General features: G+C 38.7%; 1 protein-coding gene across 3 annotated transcripts in view; it reads right to left on the reverse strand.

The window, feature by feature from the left end:
* Window positions 1-3,320: 3,320 nt before the first annotated feature.
* The window catches only part of ROCK1 (Rho associated coiled-coil containing protein kinase 1), an 83,135-nt gene continuing 66,531 nt past the window's right edge, over window positions 3,321-19,924 (reverse strand). For 2 of the 3 annotated variants that reach the window (XM_054636004.2, XM_077184760.1), the window contains 6 exons: window positions 15,430-15,500; window positions 11,599-11,687; window positions 10,399-10,477; window positions 10,020-10,281; window positions 9,030-9,237; window positions 3,321-4,834 (listed from right to left, as the gene is read on the reverse strand). In XM_054636004.2, coding sequence (XP_054491979.1) covers window positions 4,831-4,834; window positions 9,030-9,237; window positions 10,020-10,281; window positions 10,399-10,477; window positions 11,599-11,687; window positions 15,430-15,500 — 713 coding nt within the window. In that variant the 3' untranslated portion in view covers window positions 3,321-4,830. Of the gene's footprint in view, window positions 4,835-9,029; window positions 9,238-10,019; window positions 10,282-10,398; window positions 10,478-11,598; window positions 11,688-15,429; window positions 15,501-16,005; window positions 16,055-19,924 lie in introns of those variants that run through there. The other variant, XR_013183936.1, reaches the window with a different exon arrangement.

Genomic DNA, 19,924 nt, shown 5'->3' on the forward strand with positions numbered 1-19,924 from the left:
TATTCAAGAGAGAGCAGATCCCAGCTGCCTGCCTGTGAATTTACATGTGGGATAACTCCAGTCGAATGTTTTGCTCTTGATACCAAAGTGACATACATAGAGTCACGTTTACTCCTGCCAGCTCAATGGAAGTGGAATGCTCTGGAGTCTGAAGCTGCACTGAATCCTTCCCTTGAGGGAAACCCTTAGCTGATCAGGACTCAGGCGGTCACAGACCATGCATTTCCAGAATTTGGGAAAGGCACTAGAGGGTGCTGTGCTGAAGGAGAAGAAACTGGATTTGTATCAGCAGGAAAAACCATCCTGACCTCTGCAAGGTGAAGAACCGTTGTCTCCATCTTTTTTCCTCTCAGACTGTGTAGGCACCTTCCTGCAGTAACAGCCGTGTGCCTTCTTCCTTAAGAAGGGGATCAATAGACACTGGTTCTCCTGAATCTTACACAAACTCACATAAGGAGTGTTGACATCAAGAGACAAAGAGTACAGCCTGATGTATAAATATGAACCTGATGGCATTCAAATGGTAAAAGATTGGGTTGAACATTATTAAATGCATCTTTTCAAGGCAGGCCCTAGGGCAACCTTGGGGGGGGGGGACACCAGAAGTGCTTGCCCTGGCTGTGTCCCTGTGGCCTGTGACAGGGCCATCTGAGCAGGGCTCCTTCCCATCCTGAGCTGGTTGGATACAGGCCAGCTTGGATCCAAAAGCTGGGGCTGTGTCATCAGCACTGTAGTGCACGTCGGCCAACAGGCCTGGCAGGATTTATGAGTGCTGGAGGATGGCTCAGAGCAAGTCCAGATCTGTTTAGAAAAGGTTTTTTATGCTGTGGAAGCTCCCGTGGCCCAGTTCCAAGGAGCACAAGTGGTAGGTGAACCCTCAGACAGTACAAGCAGGTGCTGCCATCCAGCAGGAGGTGTGGGGAAGGAAACCAAACCCCTTGACAAGGGGTCAAGGGGTCACAGATGCTTTAGGCACTTGTGTGATGCCTGGGACAGAACAAAGATTCACTTCAAATAACAGACACTCAGGACTTAAAATACTGCATTTGCATTTCTTGTTTCTCTGAAGATGAGTTACCCTCATTCAATGTATTGACAGGTGCATTTATTAACGTATGTTTTGTTTTCTGTGGGGAGCATCATCTTCTTGGGAACCTGTCTACCACAGAATGGTCTGGGTTGGAAGGGACCATGGGCAGGGATGCCATTTACTAGATCGTGTTGCCCAGGGCCCCATCCAACCTGGCCTTGAACACCTATGGGGATGAGGCAGCCACACTCCAGTGTATCTTCTGTGTATCTTCAGCAAAGAAAATGTAGCAATCCAGGAGATGTTTAGAGTACCAACACCACCCCCCCCTTCCATTTTTGTGTTACATCTTCCATTTCAGCAGTTTTCAAACGTTTTACATTCTGAGTCACAAGTGTACATCCAGGGGAAGGAACAAGAACGAAACTCTACCTGCATTTTTTAAAATACATTAGAAAAATCCCAGCAGAGTTCACAAGCTCAGAGGGAAGCTCAGCTGCTACCCCCTCCTCTTGCTGCATAATTCCCAGTTTGCTTCTGGCTACAGCCTCAGTGGCTACTGTAGGAAAATCCCACCTGTGGAGGAGGCCCTATTTTTTTATTACCAGGCTGTTTAGCTACAGTTAGCTACTCTTTATTTCCTTTCCTGTTGCCTTCAGCAGGAATAGGGAGGCTTGAAGAGAGAATCAGATTTTTTGCATTCTGCTAATGTCAGTGAACCTAATACAGTCATAAAAAAATTAAAAGGTGAAGGCAAATCAACAACAGCAACAAAAATAATCATGTAAGAATCTGAACTTTTTGATTTCTCAAGCAGCTTGTAAAATTACAGCTTCACCAGCATAAAGGCAGTCATGGTGATTTATGCTGGCTCTTCACAGCTTACATGTTTCAGCTATCTTGATGACTTTCAGTTGAGATTGTAAGCATCACATTTCCTAACAGTAGAGACATTTGGCTGCTTTTTTTATTCAAAGTGTAGCTATTCCTGTAGATAGGCACCTTGCTTACAGTAAACAAGTGCCAACATCAGTGTACCAGAACACACAAACTGTAATTTGCACGTCTAGACTTTATTATTACAGCATTTTAGTTGCAATTTATCCCAGACACACAAGTCAATGTAATTTTACACTTCATTATGTCTGCTGCTGTTTTCTCAAACAAAATCAGCATTAAAAAAAAAAAAAACTGCAGAACTTCAGCATTACTAAAACACTGGAAATGACAGTAGGTGCCAGTCTGTAGAGCAAAAACCATTTTTCCACAAACCCTCTTCTCACTAGTCACTAGTTATTCATAACAAGGCTTATGCTATTTTTCAGATTCATGAAATACGAAGTTACATGATACTACTATTTATTAATAAATTACTCAAGCAAAAGGTTTTGAGCCTGCAGAGGTAGCCAGTTACACATAAAGGAAAGTAGAAAAGCAATCCACAACCTAATCTGAGTCTGGAGAGACCACAGGCCTTTCCAGCTGCTCCAAATTTCCTATTATAATATACATATTTAAGTAAGATATGTTTGATCATCTAACTATATTTTTCCCTCCCCAGTATGTGACAGGAGATTAAAGCAGGTCCCAGTTATCCCTTATATTGCTTGACAAGCTCACTGTCAATGTGACTGGTGATCTGGAAGGCTGTGTTCAGTGTGCTCCAGCCACAGCTTTGATATTGCTGACATTTCAGATACAGCAAGCTCAACACAGAGGAACTTGCTGAAGTTACATCAATGGCTTCTATTTATCTGTACTTCCCCGCTCTGTGACCTTCAAAGGACGTACAATGATTCACATGTAATTTGGCCTTACTGCTCTATTGTTCTGCAGGCCTTGGTGGATTCCCCAGGGAGATTTATGGACAGCTATCTTCATGGGATGTACATGGCTGTTCCAAAAAAGCCCAAACAAGCCTAATCCCAAAACCCCCACCAACAAAAACTGCCCTGTCTTTTGATCCGTGTTCCCTCCCACAAATAAGTGGAATTTCTGAAACTCCAAACCTGCATCATGAAGGATGAAGCAATGACAAGGCCAGCTCAGGGTGGTGGTTGAATAATAAATACAAATTAGGCTACTACAGCAGGCCATGAGAATAAGGAAATTAAAACATTTAATATGGTATTTACTTATTCATGAGGAATAGTAAAAGAAAAAAACAAAACCTTCCAGAATGCCCTGGGCATTATGATGCAAATGCACCTTGTACTTGGAAACTGTTGCAATGTCTGAATGCTTAGAAAGATGTATAAGCTGCAGTCAGGAGAAAACACCATGCCAGTCATTTTCAAATGGGTCTTTCCATAAATTACTTTATTTCTCATTAAATGAGCACAGAGTCATTACCATATTAATAACAGATATGTTTATTATTACATATCCATCAGTGCGGCTTTCAATACCACTTGAAACATGCAAATCGTCCTAAGGACGAATCAGTTTTCCAGTGCTTCTTATTTAATACACAACTGCAAAGCCATATAAATTATTGAGGAGGTATTTGGTTAAGAAATAAAATAAAATAAAACCATACTGCCCATACCATGAATGTATTCCTGCTACAAAGCAAGAGTCTGACAGCATTTACTGAAATTCCTGAATTTCACCCAGAGCTTTTTTGTCTTTTTTTTTTCCTGCATTGCCTACTCATCTCTTGGCTTATGAACAAGAATCAGTCTTTCTTTGTAAGAGGAATTCTCACTCAAAGATTGTACTTAATTTAGAAATGTATCTAGCATCTACAATACTTCAACCAATTAAAGTTCAGTAAAAACTACTGATATGCAATAGCTTTTTAGAGGTTTCTTTTGTTTAGTTTTAGGTTTCTACATTTATCGACATGGCAATAATACAATTATCTCAAATTAAGGCACTAAAAGAACAATGTAAAACCAAGTAAAAGTGTTCTAAGAATAATTTACAGTTCAAACAGTGCATATAATTCTTAAATGTATGTTAACTTAATGTACGTTATCACTTAAAATTGTAAGGCAATACATTATACAGTAATAGAAATGATGTACCCCAAAATATGCTTCCAAACTCGGTGGTTCTTTTTACTGTTAGTTTCTAATGCCTCTAACAATAAAATAATTCGGTATGGCTTGGCAAAAATGCATAGATTAAAGGCAATTGCTTGTTTTCCCCCCTTTACAAACCTGCTGCATCAGTATTTTGTAAAGCATAATGCAAAATATTTAACACTTTGATCCATTCCATAGTGGGTGGTTAGCATTAAGGCTGTAAAGAACTCTGCAGTGAAGGCACTGAAGTTCAAGTGATAAGGCTTCATTTTAAGCTAGTTCTGCAGTCTTCAAGAGCACAACTTAAGAGTCTTGAAAGCAATTGCAGTCCTTCTCACTGAGAAACCTTCCTCTTCTATTCCGTTTCATATGCTCATCTTGACATAAATATCCCCTTCACAGGGTCAACAGTCTTTTTCTTTCACTGGTACGAAGAAAGTTGGCTGCGTTTCATTGTGACTGACAGGCTTTTTTGAAAAAATCCAAAAGGCAGCACCTTTTTTATATACCTAGCTAAGCTTTATTTGCTTTAACTTGCATTACATAGTAATAATTAATCTAATCTACCTTGAGGCAAACCCGCAATTAAACACCCTCAGCGTGCTTTTGTGCCAAAGCAAGGAGGAGACAGTAATAGCAATCTTAACCCTGAAGCCTGTGATAGTTATGTTGAAAGGAACAACAGCCCGTCTGCACTGCTCTGTGTGGTTAAAAAAAGCCCTGTTTCTCTGACTGCATCCCATGAGGTTCCATTAAGCACTGTACATGTGGTTAGCTGGAACAAAAAAGAAAACAGACAATTAATAACAAATATAAAAATTAGCAATGTAACACTAGTGCATGTTTGCCAAGAGCCTCAGTGAAGAAAATACTTGATTTTAACAGAATTTTTTTTTCAATTGACAAGGTACAATACTATCATAACCTACATCATCTTCCACAAACTGTTCTCAGTTTCAAACAACATTAAGCAAACACAGAGATCAGACAGATGATAGTATTACTGCAGCTTTACAAGTAAGCAATTAAGAGTCAACAATCATGGGTGTATTCATGGCAAATGCAAGGTGACCCTCTTTCACTTGCAGGACAAGAAAAGGCTCTCTAGGTTAAGAGCACGCACATGCAGTTGCAGAGCTCATCTGATGCACAGGAATTTTGCTGGTTGGTTGTTTCCTCTTCAAACATGCATTAAATTGACTAAGTGCCCAAGTCCAACTGTATTAAAACAAAAGATCTCAGCTGTGCTAATACAGTGTGAATAAATCAGCAGACTGGAAGCTATACAGTGTAGGTTCTGATCTTGAAGCAGTACTGCAAATGCCAGCAAGCTCATCATGAAGTTCTGATTCACTTCATTAGTGATAAGTTCTTAAAACGAGGAATAGAACTTAGGATGAACTTTTATATGCAAAGCTCCTTTCAATGGGTCTGAGACACCTCTCCATGAAGTCAAGGAAGCACTGCCTCCTGACTGCAAAGAAAGGTGGGTCAGACCCTGAATCAAATGTACTGAAAGGTCTTCAAGCATGTGTTCAAGTCTGTATCCATTCAACAAAACAGTTAATGCCTGCTTACATGGTAGGACTCCATCACCGAGGGCAAGTTCTGCTATACTGTCTGACAAGAGAACAATTTTCAGAAACTCAGTAAAACCCAGGTATGTATATCCCATAAAAAATCATAACTGCTTCTCTTATTCCCACACCTAGGTAAAGTGGTGAGGGAGGAGGAGAACTGCAGGATGCATGAGTCCATAGAGGCTGATCCAATAACTGACTGTCTCCTGAGAGGAAAAAAGCCTGGTGTTCCTCTGCTTTATCACCTCCCTGACCCCAGCAGAGCATCCTCCAACTTACCTGTCCTCAGCTTTGGCCATCACTGCACTTCTCAGTGCACCGATCTACTTGCTAGCTTGGCACAATTAGTCTACATTTTTTTGACAGTCAGGAAACTGAATTGTGTACCTTCGTGGAAGGGTCCAAAATGGATAATTTTGAATACTTATCTAGGATCCAAGGACAGAAAAGAAGGAAAAGAAGACAGAGAGGGAAAATCCTCCCCTTTAGGTAGCAACAGGCTGCCAAATGAGCTCAGCTACTGTGCTGAGCTACAAGTTAACTGTTCAGTATATAAGCTACACTTTGAATTTATTTAATAAGCCAAATTTAAATATTGGTACATTAGAAGTGAATTTTCCTAAAATACATCCATCACCTCTTCTTTTTAAACACACAGGACAGAATATGAAGTGGTATGGGCACAGGCTGGGCACAGTCCATCAGAGCAGTACTTGTCTAGTTCACAGATACAACTCACAAAAAGTTTGTCTGAGAAAACCACAAAAATGTCCCCAGTGTAACTGCCAGAATGAAGAGTTCCAGCCTGGCCTTTTTCTAATGCTTCTTTGCTCAGTGGAACTCTGGATCTTTTCATTGTTGGCTCTCATTGCTCTGCAGGTGCCATGCAGGCCCCACTGCACTCCAGTCAACCCAGTGCCAGCAGTCTGATGGGGACAGAGCGTCACAAAGACACCCAGGGAGCTCCTCCAAGGGCCCCACCTGCCTCCTGCAGACATCTCCATGCACCACAACAGGCAGGAGCACACACATACCCAGCACCTCTGCTGCTCAAGTGCTGTGCCTCTCTAAATGGCTTATGCTCAATAGGACTCTTTCTCCACAGTGACTACAATATGCAGCATTAAAACAGAGTTTCTTGTAATTAATTACATGTTCTAGAAGCTCTGTCAGTATTTGATATCATCAAGAAGGAAGACATCAGTTATGTCATCAAGTTCACTGATGGATTTGGGGTCAGTCTAGAAGAGTAATGTAAATGTTAACAGTTTGATTCATGTCACAGCTTGCCAGATAAATTCAAGAAGGTAAAGAGGTAAGATCCCATGCAGGTATTAACTTCTGAACTAACAGAAAACCTAAGAGCTTTATTTCTTCCTAAGAACTTGGAAGATCTCCTTGGGTGATGGGAGAAAGGTGTGAGCAGAGGTTGTACACCAGGGCAGCTGGAAAATTCACAAGGCTGCACTATTTGGAACAGCTGATCTGACCTGACATCCACTTGTGCAAGACCATCACCATCATCCTTTCTCCTTTCGTTCTTGAGGCTCTCCCCCAGACCTCTGTAACTTCTGAACCCAACAAAAAATCACAAGCTTTTCTTTTGTGGAGTTAGGGTTGGATTGCTTTTGTTGTCATGCTTTGGGTTTTTTGGCTTTCCTTTAGGCAAAACATTCCTGGATTAATTTTCTGCTGAAAAATAGATCAGCTCACTCTGGTAATCTGTGAAGCATGAACTGACACAAGATAAAGCTCAGGAATGTGCAGCTGTCCTCCTTCTGGTGCTGGTGAGCTATTAGACTCATTGTATCTTTAGGATCTTAAAAACACAGCTTTAATAATGGGGTTTCTCATTTTTTAAAGAAGTTCCATTCCCTACTTGTGCATTTCTGTGATTCTGTAGCACTCTCAACAGGACAATGCTAACAGGATTAATAACAGCAATAGTCTGGGTATGTGATGTCCCCAAACATACCCATTCCTTTAAGAGTTACTGTAAACTTTCATTATCCGAATCTGTTCCTTCTATAGCAGATTAGCTGCAGACTTATTCTTGCTAAAGGCAACTCCAATCCAGCACTTCTTTTAAGACAGAGTGAAAAATAATCAATTAATTGATTTAAGAAAATTGATTTTTCTCCCAAAAGAGTATGTATGAAAGCTGGTTATTACAGCTACCAGAGGACCTTGCAAGGATAAAATGGAGAGCATACTCAGAATGCAATTCAAAGAGATTTTGGGAGAGAAGGTCTACAACTCTAAATATCCAAATGTGAAATAAGGAAGTATGGGATTATCTTGAAGGCCTTCATTGAATATATTATGATCTCAAAATTATGATCCCTAGGAATGTTCAAGGCCAGGCTGGATGGGGCCCTGAGCAACCTGATCCACCCTGGCAGAGTGGGTTGGAACTAGATGATCTTTAAGGTCCCTTCCCACCCAAACTATTCTATCATCACTTATGTTTTAGGATAGAAGTCTTGAGGACAAGAAAATCAATGCCCCTTTTGTCTTTCATATTTTTTCTCATCTGTTCCCTCCAAGGAGGATGTTTCATGATACACTCCATGTCTCCTTATATAATAATATAAGGAGACATGGGGCATAACATATAATAAAGGTCTGCTTTCATTGCATTTCATGCCAGGAATGTTTGGTAGCCCTGCCAATCTGGGAAGACTCTTTCCTTACTGAGACACTAGTTTCTACTCCATACTGTCAATTCATTTGGTTATTTGGGGAGAAAAAAACACACACACTGTATCAGGAAGCTAATAAAGATTAAAATCAGATTACAGCAACCTAAGCATTATAAAAGTGTATTTTACATCATGTCCTGGTTAATGCATAAGGTCACAAACAGTTTACAAAACCAACTGCTGGCACAGAAGACAACTGGGAATGGGTAAGCAGAGAGGAAGAACGGAATTAATACTTAACTGGCCTCACAACAGAAGAATTGGCCTAACAACAGACAGAATCTATAAGTTTCTCATTTTAGCCCCATTTGCAGAAGACTTCTAGCATACACAAGCTCTGAGTCAATCCATGGATGGGATGACTGTGGACCACCCTTGCTGCTAAATACCATTACTGCCATATCCACTGAGCCTTGCTTTTAAACAGGAAAAAAAATGCAAGCAGCTCTCTCCCATACACTGGCAGGCCAGGTACCACTTCCATGGTACCTTTCCAAATGTGAAGAGCTGATAAATTTACCATAACAGGAGAATTCTGCTCCTTCCTTTGAGATTTGAGCAAAGATTTAGATCAGCACTTTAGCAGCCATAACTATGGAGTTATTTCACAATTTCACATGGAATAGGATTTATAAACTGAGGGGGGTTTAGCTAAGAAATTCTGTAGTTTTTGTAGCTTGTTTCTCACCTAGTTTTTCCAGAAGTATTTTTAACAACTTTTCGGAATGACTGGTTTGCTGAGGATCTCGTAGACAAAGTTCTAGGAGAAGCACGAACAAAAGAAGATGGTGGTGTCTTAGGGATCTTCTTTACTAAATGTGTCACCCACTTCTTCTGTTCATCTTGACAGGATGCCAACAAGAGCATATCTCTTGCTGAAGTTACATCATAACTCACTACAAGGAAAAAGGAGGAAGATGATTCAGTGAAAACCCAGGCTCCTTATCAAAGTAACAGTTATGACACACCAACTGTGCCACTGGAAGGAACAATGGCATCTATATACATTCTTGTATTGGATTTGTTTATATATTTTTGGAAGACAACAAACAGCAGGGAGGATTATGAACATAATGTTTTTCACGATTTGTCATTCTGCATTAAGATTCTTGAGTCTAACATGAACATTTGAGAAATGAGAAACTTACACTAATTACAATTTTAATAAGCTGGGAAGCTGTGTGTGTGCCTTATGGCCAAGTTCCACAGTACATAACCCTGAATGCTCCACTTCACAGCAGCACAGAGGAGAAACTTTTCCTCCAGTCTATGAGGTGGCTGAAGAACACTCTGCAAGGTCTCAGCATCTCAGCAGAGCTTGCTGATGTCTGCAATTGTCCCTAGTATGGGTCAGGTATAAGTGCAGAGGGAATGGTGAGGGCACCAAGGAGCTGCCCAGTACTTGGGCACAAACCTCTAGGGAACCTTGTGCTCTCAGGGCCCTCAGCAGAGCTCCATCAGGTATACCACAGACCTCCCTACAGAGGTTTGCCACAACTGCCTGTTCATAAACACTGTAACAGCCTATTGCTTTAATAGCAACTTCCACATCTAAAATCATGGAACTTCAGTTTTAAGTTTAAATTTAAACTGATGTGCTTTTATTCACCTCCAGTAGTTCAGCAGGTTTGGCTTAACCACATGGAGAATACAGAACAGAAAAAAACCATGAGTATACCTTTGCATGGTGCAATTAATTCCTCCTTTTTATCCAAGTGGTCTCTGTGGCACTTCACATGGCATCTTCGACATTCTAGGGCAGCAGGGGGCTTAAAGACATGCCAGAGAGGTTTGGCACAGGCCTCACAGTTGGCTGGGAAGTGGTATAACGTGGGAATAAATTCATGGCCTTTGTGATTTAGAAAATTTGTCTTCTCTGCCGGCTGTACTGGTTCTACCTCCAAATCCTTCCTGCATTCCCCCTCATTAGCATAGAGAATCTGAAAAAGAACACTGCTGTGTTACTGTTCAAGCACTAAATACTTTTATATCCTCTTCAAAGAAGCCACCACTTTTTCAAGGGAGTTAAATAGACAGGAGAATATCTATCTTTTTACCTGGAATATTTTAGGAATTTCTTCAGTTTCAGCTCTATATACATCTCCTTGAGTTACAGGCCGGACATGAAACAGCTTACTAGATTAGAAGAAACATGAATCAGAAAATGCTAAAAAGTTATGTATGGTTCAGAACAATTATCAAACTGCTTTGAAGTTCTCAGAAATTATGCAAGCAACACGACCTACTTCAACACTGCAATATGATTTTGGGAACTAATTCATAAACCATACAGATTTTGTCTACCCACATAAGATCAAAATACTTCACAGCATGGAAAGAGGGTTATCTTACAATGGATTCAAGATCCATCACAGTAAATTTACTTAAGATAAAGGCATTAAAATACTTCCTCAAAACACTAGGAAGGCTAACATTATTGCTAGAAAAAATTTGTGAAAACCTGGATGAAAGTAACCATATTAAGTACAATACTATCCAGTAGTTTTTTTTACTAAATCACGTTGATGAACAATCTATGCCAAAACATCACAAAAGGAAATCTGGGGCACCAGCTGTTGAAAAAACTATTTAAATTGGAACAAACATCATGTGAGTCAAGACTCTCAGTTCACCTCTCCCAAGATCCTGTTTTCAACAGTGGCTATAGCAGATGTTTATGAAAACACAGTACGAAACAGTTCTAAGAAAAAAATAACTCTTTTCCTGGTTATGAGCAATTGGCAGCTGAAACACTTCCTGAGTTTGAGAGTCCTTCCAGACCACTGTAGCCCCTGATACATCTATTCATGAATTCTAAAACTTTTTTCAATTACCATTCTGTAAGATCCCATAATGTCAATCAGCTGTTAAAACATCAAAGTCATGTACCAGTGAGGGGCTTCAGTGATATTTGATACAACTTTCCTCATGTATAACCAATGTAAGGGAACCACAATTAATATATTTTACCACTTTAAACAGAAAACAGCTGGAAAAATTAGAAATGCTTTGGACTAGAACAGCAACGATCCTTTCTCTTTTTATCCAACTTATAGCAATCATAGGACAAAGAGCAAGTACTGTAAAAGTTCTGTTAATGGTACACTAAAATACAGACAGACATTTTCCAACTAGTATGGGATATTAAAAATTATTTATGGAATTTTTATTCCAAGATTCTGGATTTGCTATCTGCTATTTCACACACAACACTCTTTTGTCAATTTGTATCCAAAACTAACAATGACTTTACTTACTCTATATCTAGTACCATTGATGGATTAGACTGGTCCTTGTCTTTTTCATCATTGTAGAACAGTATCTTTTTACTGCTCACCACCACATACTGTGGAAAGAAAGGGTAAAACAGCTGAAATCACATTTTAAAAAGCAATTATTTATCCTAATATACTCCCACATGCACATAAAAAGCCAGAGTAAATGAAAGGCTTCAAATTAATATCAGCAGATACTCAAATCATCCTGAAGGCAGCTACATTACAGACAGCTGTGCAGTGCTACAGCTGCAGTGACTGTGTTGTCCCTGGATCACTCTAAAATGCCTGTGATGACTCTGCAAGTCCATCTGTACACAAACTCACAAATTTCAGCTGCTACTGGCAGGCCACTAGGAAATTTACTGTATCACTGAGTGATATGAAGGAAAAGTTATCACTTATAGATAATGTTGTCAAAAACTTCTCTAGTTCTAGGACTAGAGGACTGCAGGACTCACTAGTACTTCACACCAAACTGCTTGTAGGCTAAAACAGAGTCCCATGGCTCCTGCTATTTCCTACACCCCCAATTTAATGGACTGGTAAAATAAAGAGCCCAAATGAATCAGCAGAAACAGAGGTCTGGTACCCATGAATACACTGAGATAGTGAAGAACAAACACCTCTAACCTAAGCCCGTCCCAGTAAGTTCAAGACTGGAATTCACTGCCTGCTGCTCTTCACTGGGAGTTGCTAGTCTAACATCTTTGCTGGAACTCTCCAGAAGCATAAGCTCAGTGACAGCTGTGGCTGTTCCCTCCCCTGCAGTTTGAAATGTCCTGGAAGGAACTGTAAGATATAAGATACTAAGGAGGATTAAAAGGAGGGAAACTGGCAGCTCTGTCTACACTGATCTCCAGATTCACATAAAATATAACCCAGAAGGACAGAAAAGCATGAGAGTGAATGCACCAATAGTTCATCTTGAATCCAAGTACTGGCAGGTAACTGGATGGTAATTTGAATAAATGTCTACTCCTTCTACAAAGGGAGGTTTCAACCTCATTTTACATAGCACTTGAAGCTGACCTCAAAACCTGAGTATGAAAGTCACCTTAAGTTTATACAATAGCATTTATAAAATGTGCTGTGCAAGGTGTGAGCTACAGTTCTAACTCTCAATTACTGAAATGCATCTAAAAAAAGCCATGAAAGGGCATTTTGTCACAATTCCTTAATAGAAAGCCTGTTCAGCTTGAGTAAGTACTAAGTGTGAACCTCTTGTGATTTTTCCCATTGAAGAAAAAGACTGTACTTCAATTCCTTTATCCACTCCAATAAAAACTAATGCCTTTTTCATCTTTGAAGTGTGCACCTTCGCCTTTAAGAGATAAGAGCAAGCCCTTCAGATGACAACTATCACAAATGCAAATTCTGGCTGTAAAGGAATTCAATTATCACACTATAGATAAGCCTTGGTGAAAGAACAACTTAACCTCACAAAAAAAAGTTATGTACAACAGCGTCAATATCCTGTTGTGAACATATAAAAAAATATTCTGACAGCAGTTCTGTTCCACAATGGTTTTTGAAGGATATTTTATCACCTTCACTGGGGATGAAATGAAGCTCCAGATAAAAATAAGGGTAATCCATTTCAGTGCTAGCTTTAGGTGTAACAAGTGTTTATTCTCAAGTAAGTTTTCCACACTCACCCCCTTCTAACTTAAGCTAAATAAGTCAAAGAGCACCGGGCAAAAACATCAGTACTACTGACATTTGAGACAGAAATGCAGCAGCTCAAGTTGTAACAACTCAGGCATCAATCCAATTACACTCGTAATATAATTTTGCTTTTCCTTTAATTTAATCTGGGCATGCCTATATTTGAGGTTGCATATACCTCTCACTTTCACAAAACTGAAACTGCAGGAGAATTAGGAAGAGAAGCACCTGAGGAGGCTGACCACCTGCCAGCTTATTTCAGCTACAAGAGCAGCTGAAACAAGTGCAGTTCAGTTCAGGCAACAGAATGCACATGTGAGTGAACACAGTCCCTCACTACTGTGTCTCACTGATATGAGCCTCAGCTAGTTAAGGAACCTTATCAGTACAATTTATTTCATGACTGAGCCATCCATCTGCAGCTCAAATTCCTCCAAAGTGTGAGCACATTCAAACTATGGAAGTGTTGGAAAGGAATGGATTAACTGCCTAAAATATCTTGAGGCAAGTAAATATGCCTATACTGGGCATGCCTGAAGAAATTCTGATAGTCTTTCACTGGAGAAGCTGCATTTATCAGGAGTTTAAAATTTCATTTCTCAGAGAAAGCAAAAATAATCTCCATTTTTACAAAACAACCACAGAAGGGTACTTAGAAGCATTCTGACAGAAAATGACACAGTATTTTACATAATCCAAAACAGAACAAAGCTACCTGATTTTTGCCAGGCACTGTCAATTCTATAACAAGAGGACTCAAGCAGGCTTAGCAATCAAACAGATCTACAGGAAGCATTTGCCATTTGGTTTTGTTCCTGGTGGTGAACACCTTTTTTGTGGGAAAAAGCACCTTCTCTTTCTGTATACTTTTGCTATTAATATTGCTGGTTTTATTGTGCTTGTCTTAGTCTTGCTTTGTGCTTTTAGTAAACTGTTAAGCCATTAATTCTGCTTTTGTTCCTCCCTTACTCAAAGGGGTGGGGGGGAAGGTGACTGGCCATTAGTTGAAATAGGGCAGAACTTATCACTCACTCCCAGCAAGCCAGAATAGGTGGTGGGTTTAACTTACAGACAAATCACCAAGGTCTGATATTGATGTAAAAATAGGCAGGTCTGGAACTCCAACACTTGGAGTGTATAAAGAAGGCCATGGAAGCCCACTGAAAATAGCAGTACTTCAAAGAAGGAGCACAGCAGCTAAAGACTCAATACAAACCCTCAAGTGCTTCTCTGACAGGAATGAATCCCTTCTCCTTTAAATTTTATAGGAATCATTTCCATCTGTTGTAGAATGTGAATATAAATAGAAGCATTTAAGAAATACCTTTCAACAAGAATTAGAAAGTTACTTCAAAAGTGTGATTAATAACTCAGTAGATCCCAGTTGCAGTCTTTGAATATAAAGAAGATGAAGGAAAAGACACTGTTTAATACAATTAGCTTTTAAAATTGAAAAAAATTCTAGAGACCGTGTTCACTTTTGTATTTAGTTGTTCTAAAAGATGATAAAAGGGGTGGAACTGAAAAGCCAGAAAAGATAATCAGAAACTGGTTCTAAGTATCTCAATTTGAATATTGGAAGCTTCAAATAAAACAGATCATAACCTTTGCAGAGGCACAACAAGATTGCTTTGCTTGGAATGGGAATTCTGTCACAGAGATCCCATTTCTGAGAGTAAATCAGTTATTTTTAAGAGAAACCTATAATTTTAAAGGTAAGGGAGACAGAAACATCCTTGGAAATCGTATGTAGCAAGTTAGAGTGTGATGCACTCTTCCATGACCTTCAGAACATTTAAGTGTGGTAATCCCTACTCTGTGCTGCCAAGTTGCACAAAGAGGTTCTTTTTCAGTAACAGAATTATAAAGATGCTTACTCAAAGAAGAAACGTGATTTTTAATGGTTCCAAGATGCTCACTCTAAAGCAGTTCCTCCCCTCTTGTAAATTTGCACAATGTCATTACTAAAGGTTTCATACTGAACTTGAATTTTCTTGGGGTTTTTTTTCTTCAATAATGTACATACACTAAATTACTCTTAATTATTTTGTTTGTTTCTTAAATACAAGTTGTAAAACCAATTCACCACATGCCTAGAAACTTTTCCAAGGAAACTGAGGAAGAAAGAAAAAAAGGCATCTGTACCTGTTTCTTCCAGCCATGCCGCCTTATATTTCCTTTGTTTGGTACTGAAAGCCAACCTTCAAGTCTTGATTCTGGTTTTAAGAAATGCATATTTAATAATTTTGTGTATTTATAATAATAAAGCAGAATAGCATAAAAGCAAACTACTACTAGAAAGGAAGATGTACTACATGCAGTAATGGGCAATTACCTATTCAGCAATGCAGAATAAAAAGCACAGCTAAATAAAATGAAGATATAAGCATTTAATTCATGCTTCATCACAAGCCAACATCTGATTACACAGTTACTGCACAATAAAAGTAAAGCTGTTTTCCTTGATGCCAACATCTAACACTGTATGTAAATAGTTTGCAAAGAGCCAGGCAGGAAAGACTTTGCTTTGAAAATATATTACAGTTTAAATTAGGAGATTTTCAATGTAAACATAATTTAACATTCAGAGGGGCTGTATGAAAATACTCAGCAGGAAGATGCAGGAAGTAAAATAAATCAGATCCACATTTTCCACAGGAAACAAAAAAAGGAGAGAGAGCACAAGAGCAAGCAAAGCTACATGGGTGTCCCATTACTCACAGAAGATAAGCATAGGAGATAATTAAATAAGGAATGCAGGAAGAATCAACTAGATATAAAGAATAAGAGACAAGTGTTTTACTCAAATTTTCAGTGAAAAATTATCCAAAGAGAAATGTAGTACCCTATTTTCCCACCATTAAACTACTGAAATAATTTAGCATGATACAAAAAAGGGCCACAGGAAAATCAGCAATCTGACTAATCTGGACTGTTGATTTAGAAAACCCTTCCAGCTAACTGAGAGTGGCTTCTAAAATTTAAAATTATGAAGCAAGGTAATAGTAGCACTGAAAACTTCAAAAAATTTAAGTTAAAATTTTCTGAAACATTCTCCACAACTATTTATGTCCTGAGGAGCAACTGGTTCCTTTTGTCCTTCAGGAATTACTCTATGTGAGGTGTACCCCAGCAAGTTCTGAAATGCATTCAAATGTATGAAAGTTACTGTCCATATGCTTAGCTATATAGAATTACAATGGGACTGACAGCCTAGCAAGGCATTACAATTAGGCATGTAAAAGCCCTTCCCACATTAGCCTTACAGCAGGCAGTATTTAGAAATGGACTACACTGAGGCATATGGAATCATTTCCCATCATTTCTCCACAGAGAATAGCTTCAAAATGCTAGAGGACCACTGAACTACTGATATCAACTGTAATAAAAGCATGTTAGCAGAACTCCTTCCTGTAAGAAAACTTCCCAGAAAAATGAAGGAAATTTGTACCTCCCTCCCTTCTCACATCTGCATAACAACTGTGGGGACTGGGGGGTAAGGGGCCCCACACCCCCCAACCCTACCCCCTCTGCTATCCCAGACTCTCCCCAGTTATTGATATTCAGTACCTTTGGAAAAGAAAACCTATTTCCTTCATGTCTACAGGCCTCACAGATATGTTTACCTTGTTTTGAATACTTTGATTAATTTTTACATTAAGAGAAGATTCTTCCATTTTTAGAAATTATAGAAACATCCTAGAACTCAGGTTTTCATTGCAAAACAAAGTGATGAATTGCTAAAAAAAAACAAAGTATGGAAAACTGTCGTTCAAAAGGAATATAGGAAGGATGACTTGTTAAAAAAAGAAAAGAAAGCTTCTGTTGAAATAGTGGCATATGAAAATCTGGAAAGATCCAATGATGATGAATTTTACAAGATGCTTATAGGCACAGTATAAGTTTTTCTAGGTTTCCTTCTACTTCAGCATGTTCTGGAAACAATTTCATAAGAAGTAGGAAGTAAATGAGGTATTTCAAATGAATCTGTCGACATTCTTTTCTGTCTACAACAAATCTATTTTAGGGAGCAAATTCTATTTTAATAAGAGATGATTTCTGAGCTGTGAATAACATCTTGCAGTTGAAAGTAACAGTTTCTAACCATCTTTTCAACAAAGCTAAAATTTGTCTGGAACCAAATGTACTCTTGAAAGGGTAGATGAGCTCCTTCATTCCAACCTCACCACAAAGGTTCTTCTCAAGTAATATTTATAGTGCATTTTCATTTCTCTTGACAGACTTAGCATAACTGCAAATGCTCATCTGGCCATTTCACAAATATTTGATCCAGAAGACTAATATTTATGAGTGTTCTGATTAAGTAATTAAGAAAATATGGGCTATCTAGACTTAAAAGAAGAATCTTCCATTCCTGTCTTTAAAAATAGGCTCGAAACTATTGCCTGACAACTCCCCTGTATTTTGGAAAAAACACCAGAATTGATACCTCATATTTGCAATCCAGAAAGTCTAAGATAGACCTCAAAAATATCTGGTTAGCTGGATCTGAATAGGATATGAAGAAAGAATTCCATAAAGGCTACAGATCTTGTAGCTTTCTCTGAATATATTTTAAATTTAGATTTCTATTCCAAACATCTTCATTGCTAGCATCCAGACTACCAGGATTCATAGGGATTCAGTATGATAGGAGTGCTAACAGTAAGACTTCAATAAAATCACACAAGACAACCATAACTATATGTGTTTATGAGATTTTTTGTTGCTCTGGAGCTAAGTAATATGGGTGCTTTCAGGAACAGCAGAGCATCTCTTTCCAATGCTCAAGAATTCCTACTCCTAAGAGTCTTCCACAGCAACCAAAAACCTGTAGATACTATCTTGCTAATTCTTTCCATTCTTCCAATTTGGATTTTTCCTTTTGCAGCCTGTCCTACTATAATTTCATGTGGATTGCACCAAGGATTTCTGACTGGATCTCTCTTTGGGGTTTATTCAGATTTATTCAGGCTGCTTCAGGAAGTCTTATATAAAACTGCTGCTTAAGTGCCCCACACATTTATTATTCCATCCTATCTTTGTGCAAAACATGAAAACATATGCTGTAAAATATTATGTGCTGCAGCTAAACCTGTAGGGCAGCTCAATTGCTTAAATGATCTTGCCAATCAGATGAAAAGGAGCAATTCACAACAGGTTAAGTGCCCTGTAACAATTAGGAGAAAAACCCTCATGTTCTGCTCCTGATTGTGTTCTGTCTTGGCAAAAAAGAATTCTGTTTACAATCATGCAAGTATAAAGACTCCCAAAGTCCAGCCAGGAGGAAGAATCATTCCAAAGGCATAATTTAAAAGCAAATATCTCAGTTGTTTCAGCAAGGACTCTGTTAACACTGGGGACACCAACTGAGATATGAGTTGCTATCTGAATCAATAATCAGGAGTGAGAGTTACAAAACATGCCTAGAATTGAATACAAGGAAAAAATTTCATCCACATAATCTTTCCCATGTAAGTGAGCAAGAGCCTGAGAATAGCCTGGATTTTGTAAAGGGGCCAATCCCCACCTTGGGAGAGTATAAGTTGTCCTAGCAGCTACCAAAATTGGAGGGAATATTTAAGCCAATGGCAGACAGAAAACAGCTCCAAGAGAAATGCAGCTGTAAAGTGTGTTACCATGTGATTTCTCTGTGTCTATTTCTAAATAGAGATTTTTTTTTCCTTAAAATTTTATAAGTATAAAAATTTTTCTCAGTTAAACCAAAAACTGCCCATTGCCAGAATCATGACTGTGGAATCATTCTTTTATATGTACTTCTATTATTTTGTATCTTTATTTTTTTCCCTGGTGATGTTTTTATTTTGACAGGGAAATGAATAAATCATACTATAATTACTTATTGTAAAATTCAATCATTTATTTGCTAAAAAAATTTTTAATAGAGTCTTTGCCTTTAGAACTGGTGCACCAGCTATTGACCACTCATCACATCCAGCCCTTGAAAACAAGATGCTATTCAAGGTGCTCTGAAGGAATGGCCATGTTTCAGCTGTGGGAGTGATGGGAACTTGGCACACAGTTGAAGACAATCAACATCATGCAACAAAACTGTAGCAAATGAGTTGCTGTAATATGTCACCTTCTGGTTTGTACACTAATTACCTGGTTGGCAGGAAAAAACCTATGTGCTGGATAATTTCCTCTTTCTGTGGCACGGGCTATTTCTATTCTGAAGTCTGGCTGGGTTCTTTGTTATCTTTATAATGCTACTGCACTCCATTTTCACCCTCTGCTTAGCTCTTTAACAAGTGTGTGAAATTTGACTACACTAATGTCACTTAATCTCCTTTAATTACCAAACTGCTTCTTATTCAGATCCTGATCAACCCAGAAACTCAGTCAAAAAAACCAAAACCAAAACCAAAGCAGCATGTAGGGACATGATCTAAATCTAGATAAGTCCTAATAATATGTATTAGAGGTCCTACCTGTATCAAACCAGCAGGACAACTGTAGTAAAAATCAGAGGCACATGTAGAAAAAAGGGCGAAAAAGAGACGAGAATTGAAAAGCTAGCAAAAAAGAAATAGTTGAGGGCTAACAAGTAGACACCTCACCCAAGAACACCAGAACTGTCATGTTCTAATTAACAATGGGAATTACCAGCTGACTTGAA

This window comes from Agelaius phoeniceus, chromosome 1 (genome assembly GCF_051311805.1).
Source record: "Agelaius phoeniceus isolate bAgePho1 chromosome 1, bAgePho1.hap1, whole genome shotgun sequence".
Lineage (NCBI taxonomy): Eukaryota > Metazoa > Chordata > Aves > Passeriformes > Icteridae > Agelaius > Agelaius phoeniceus.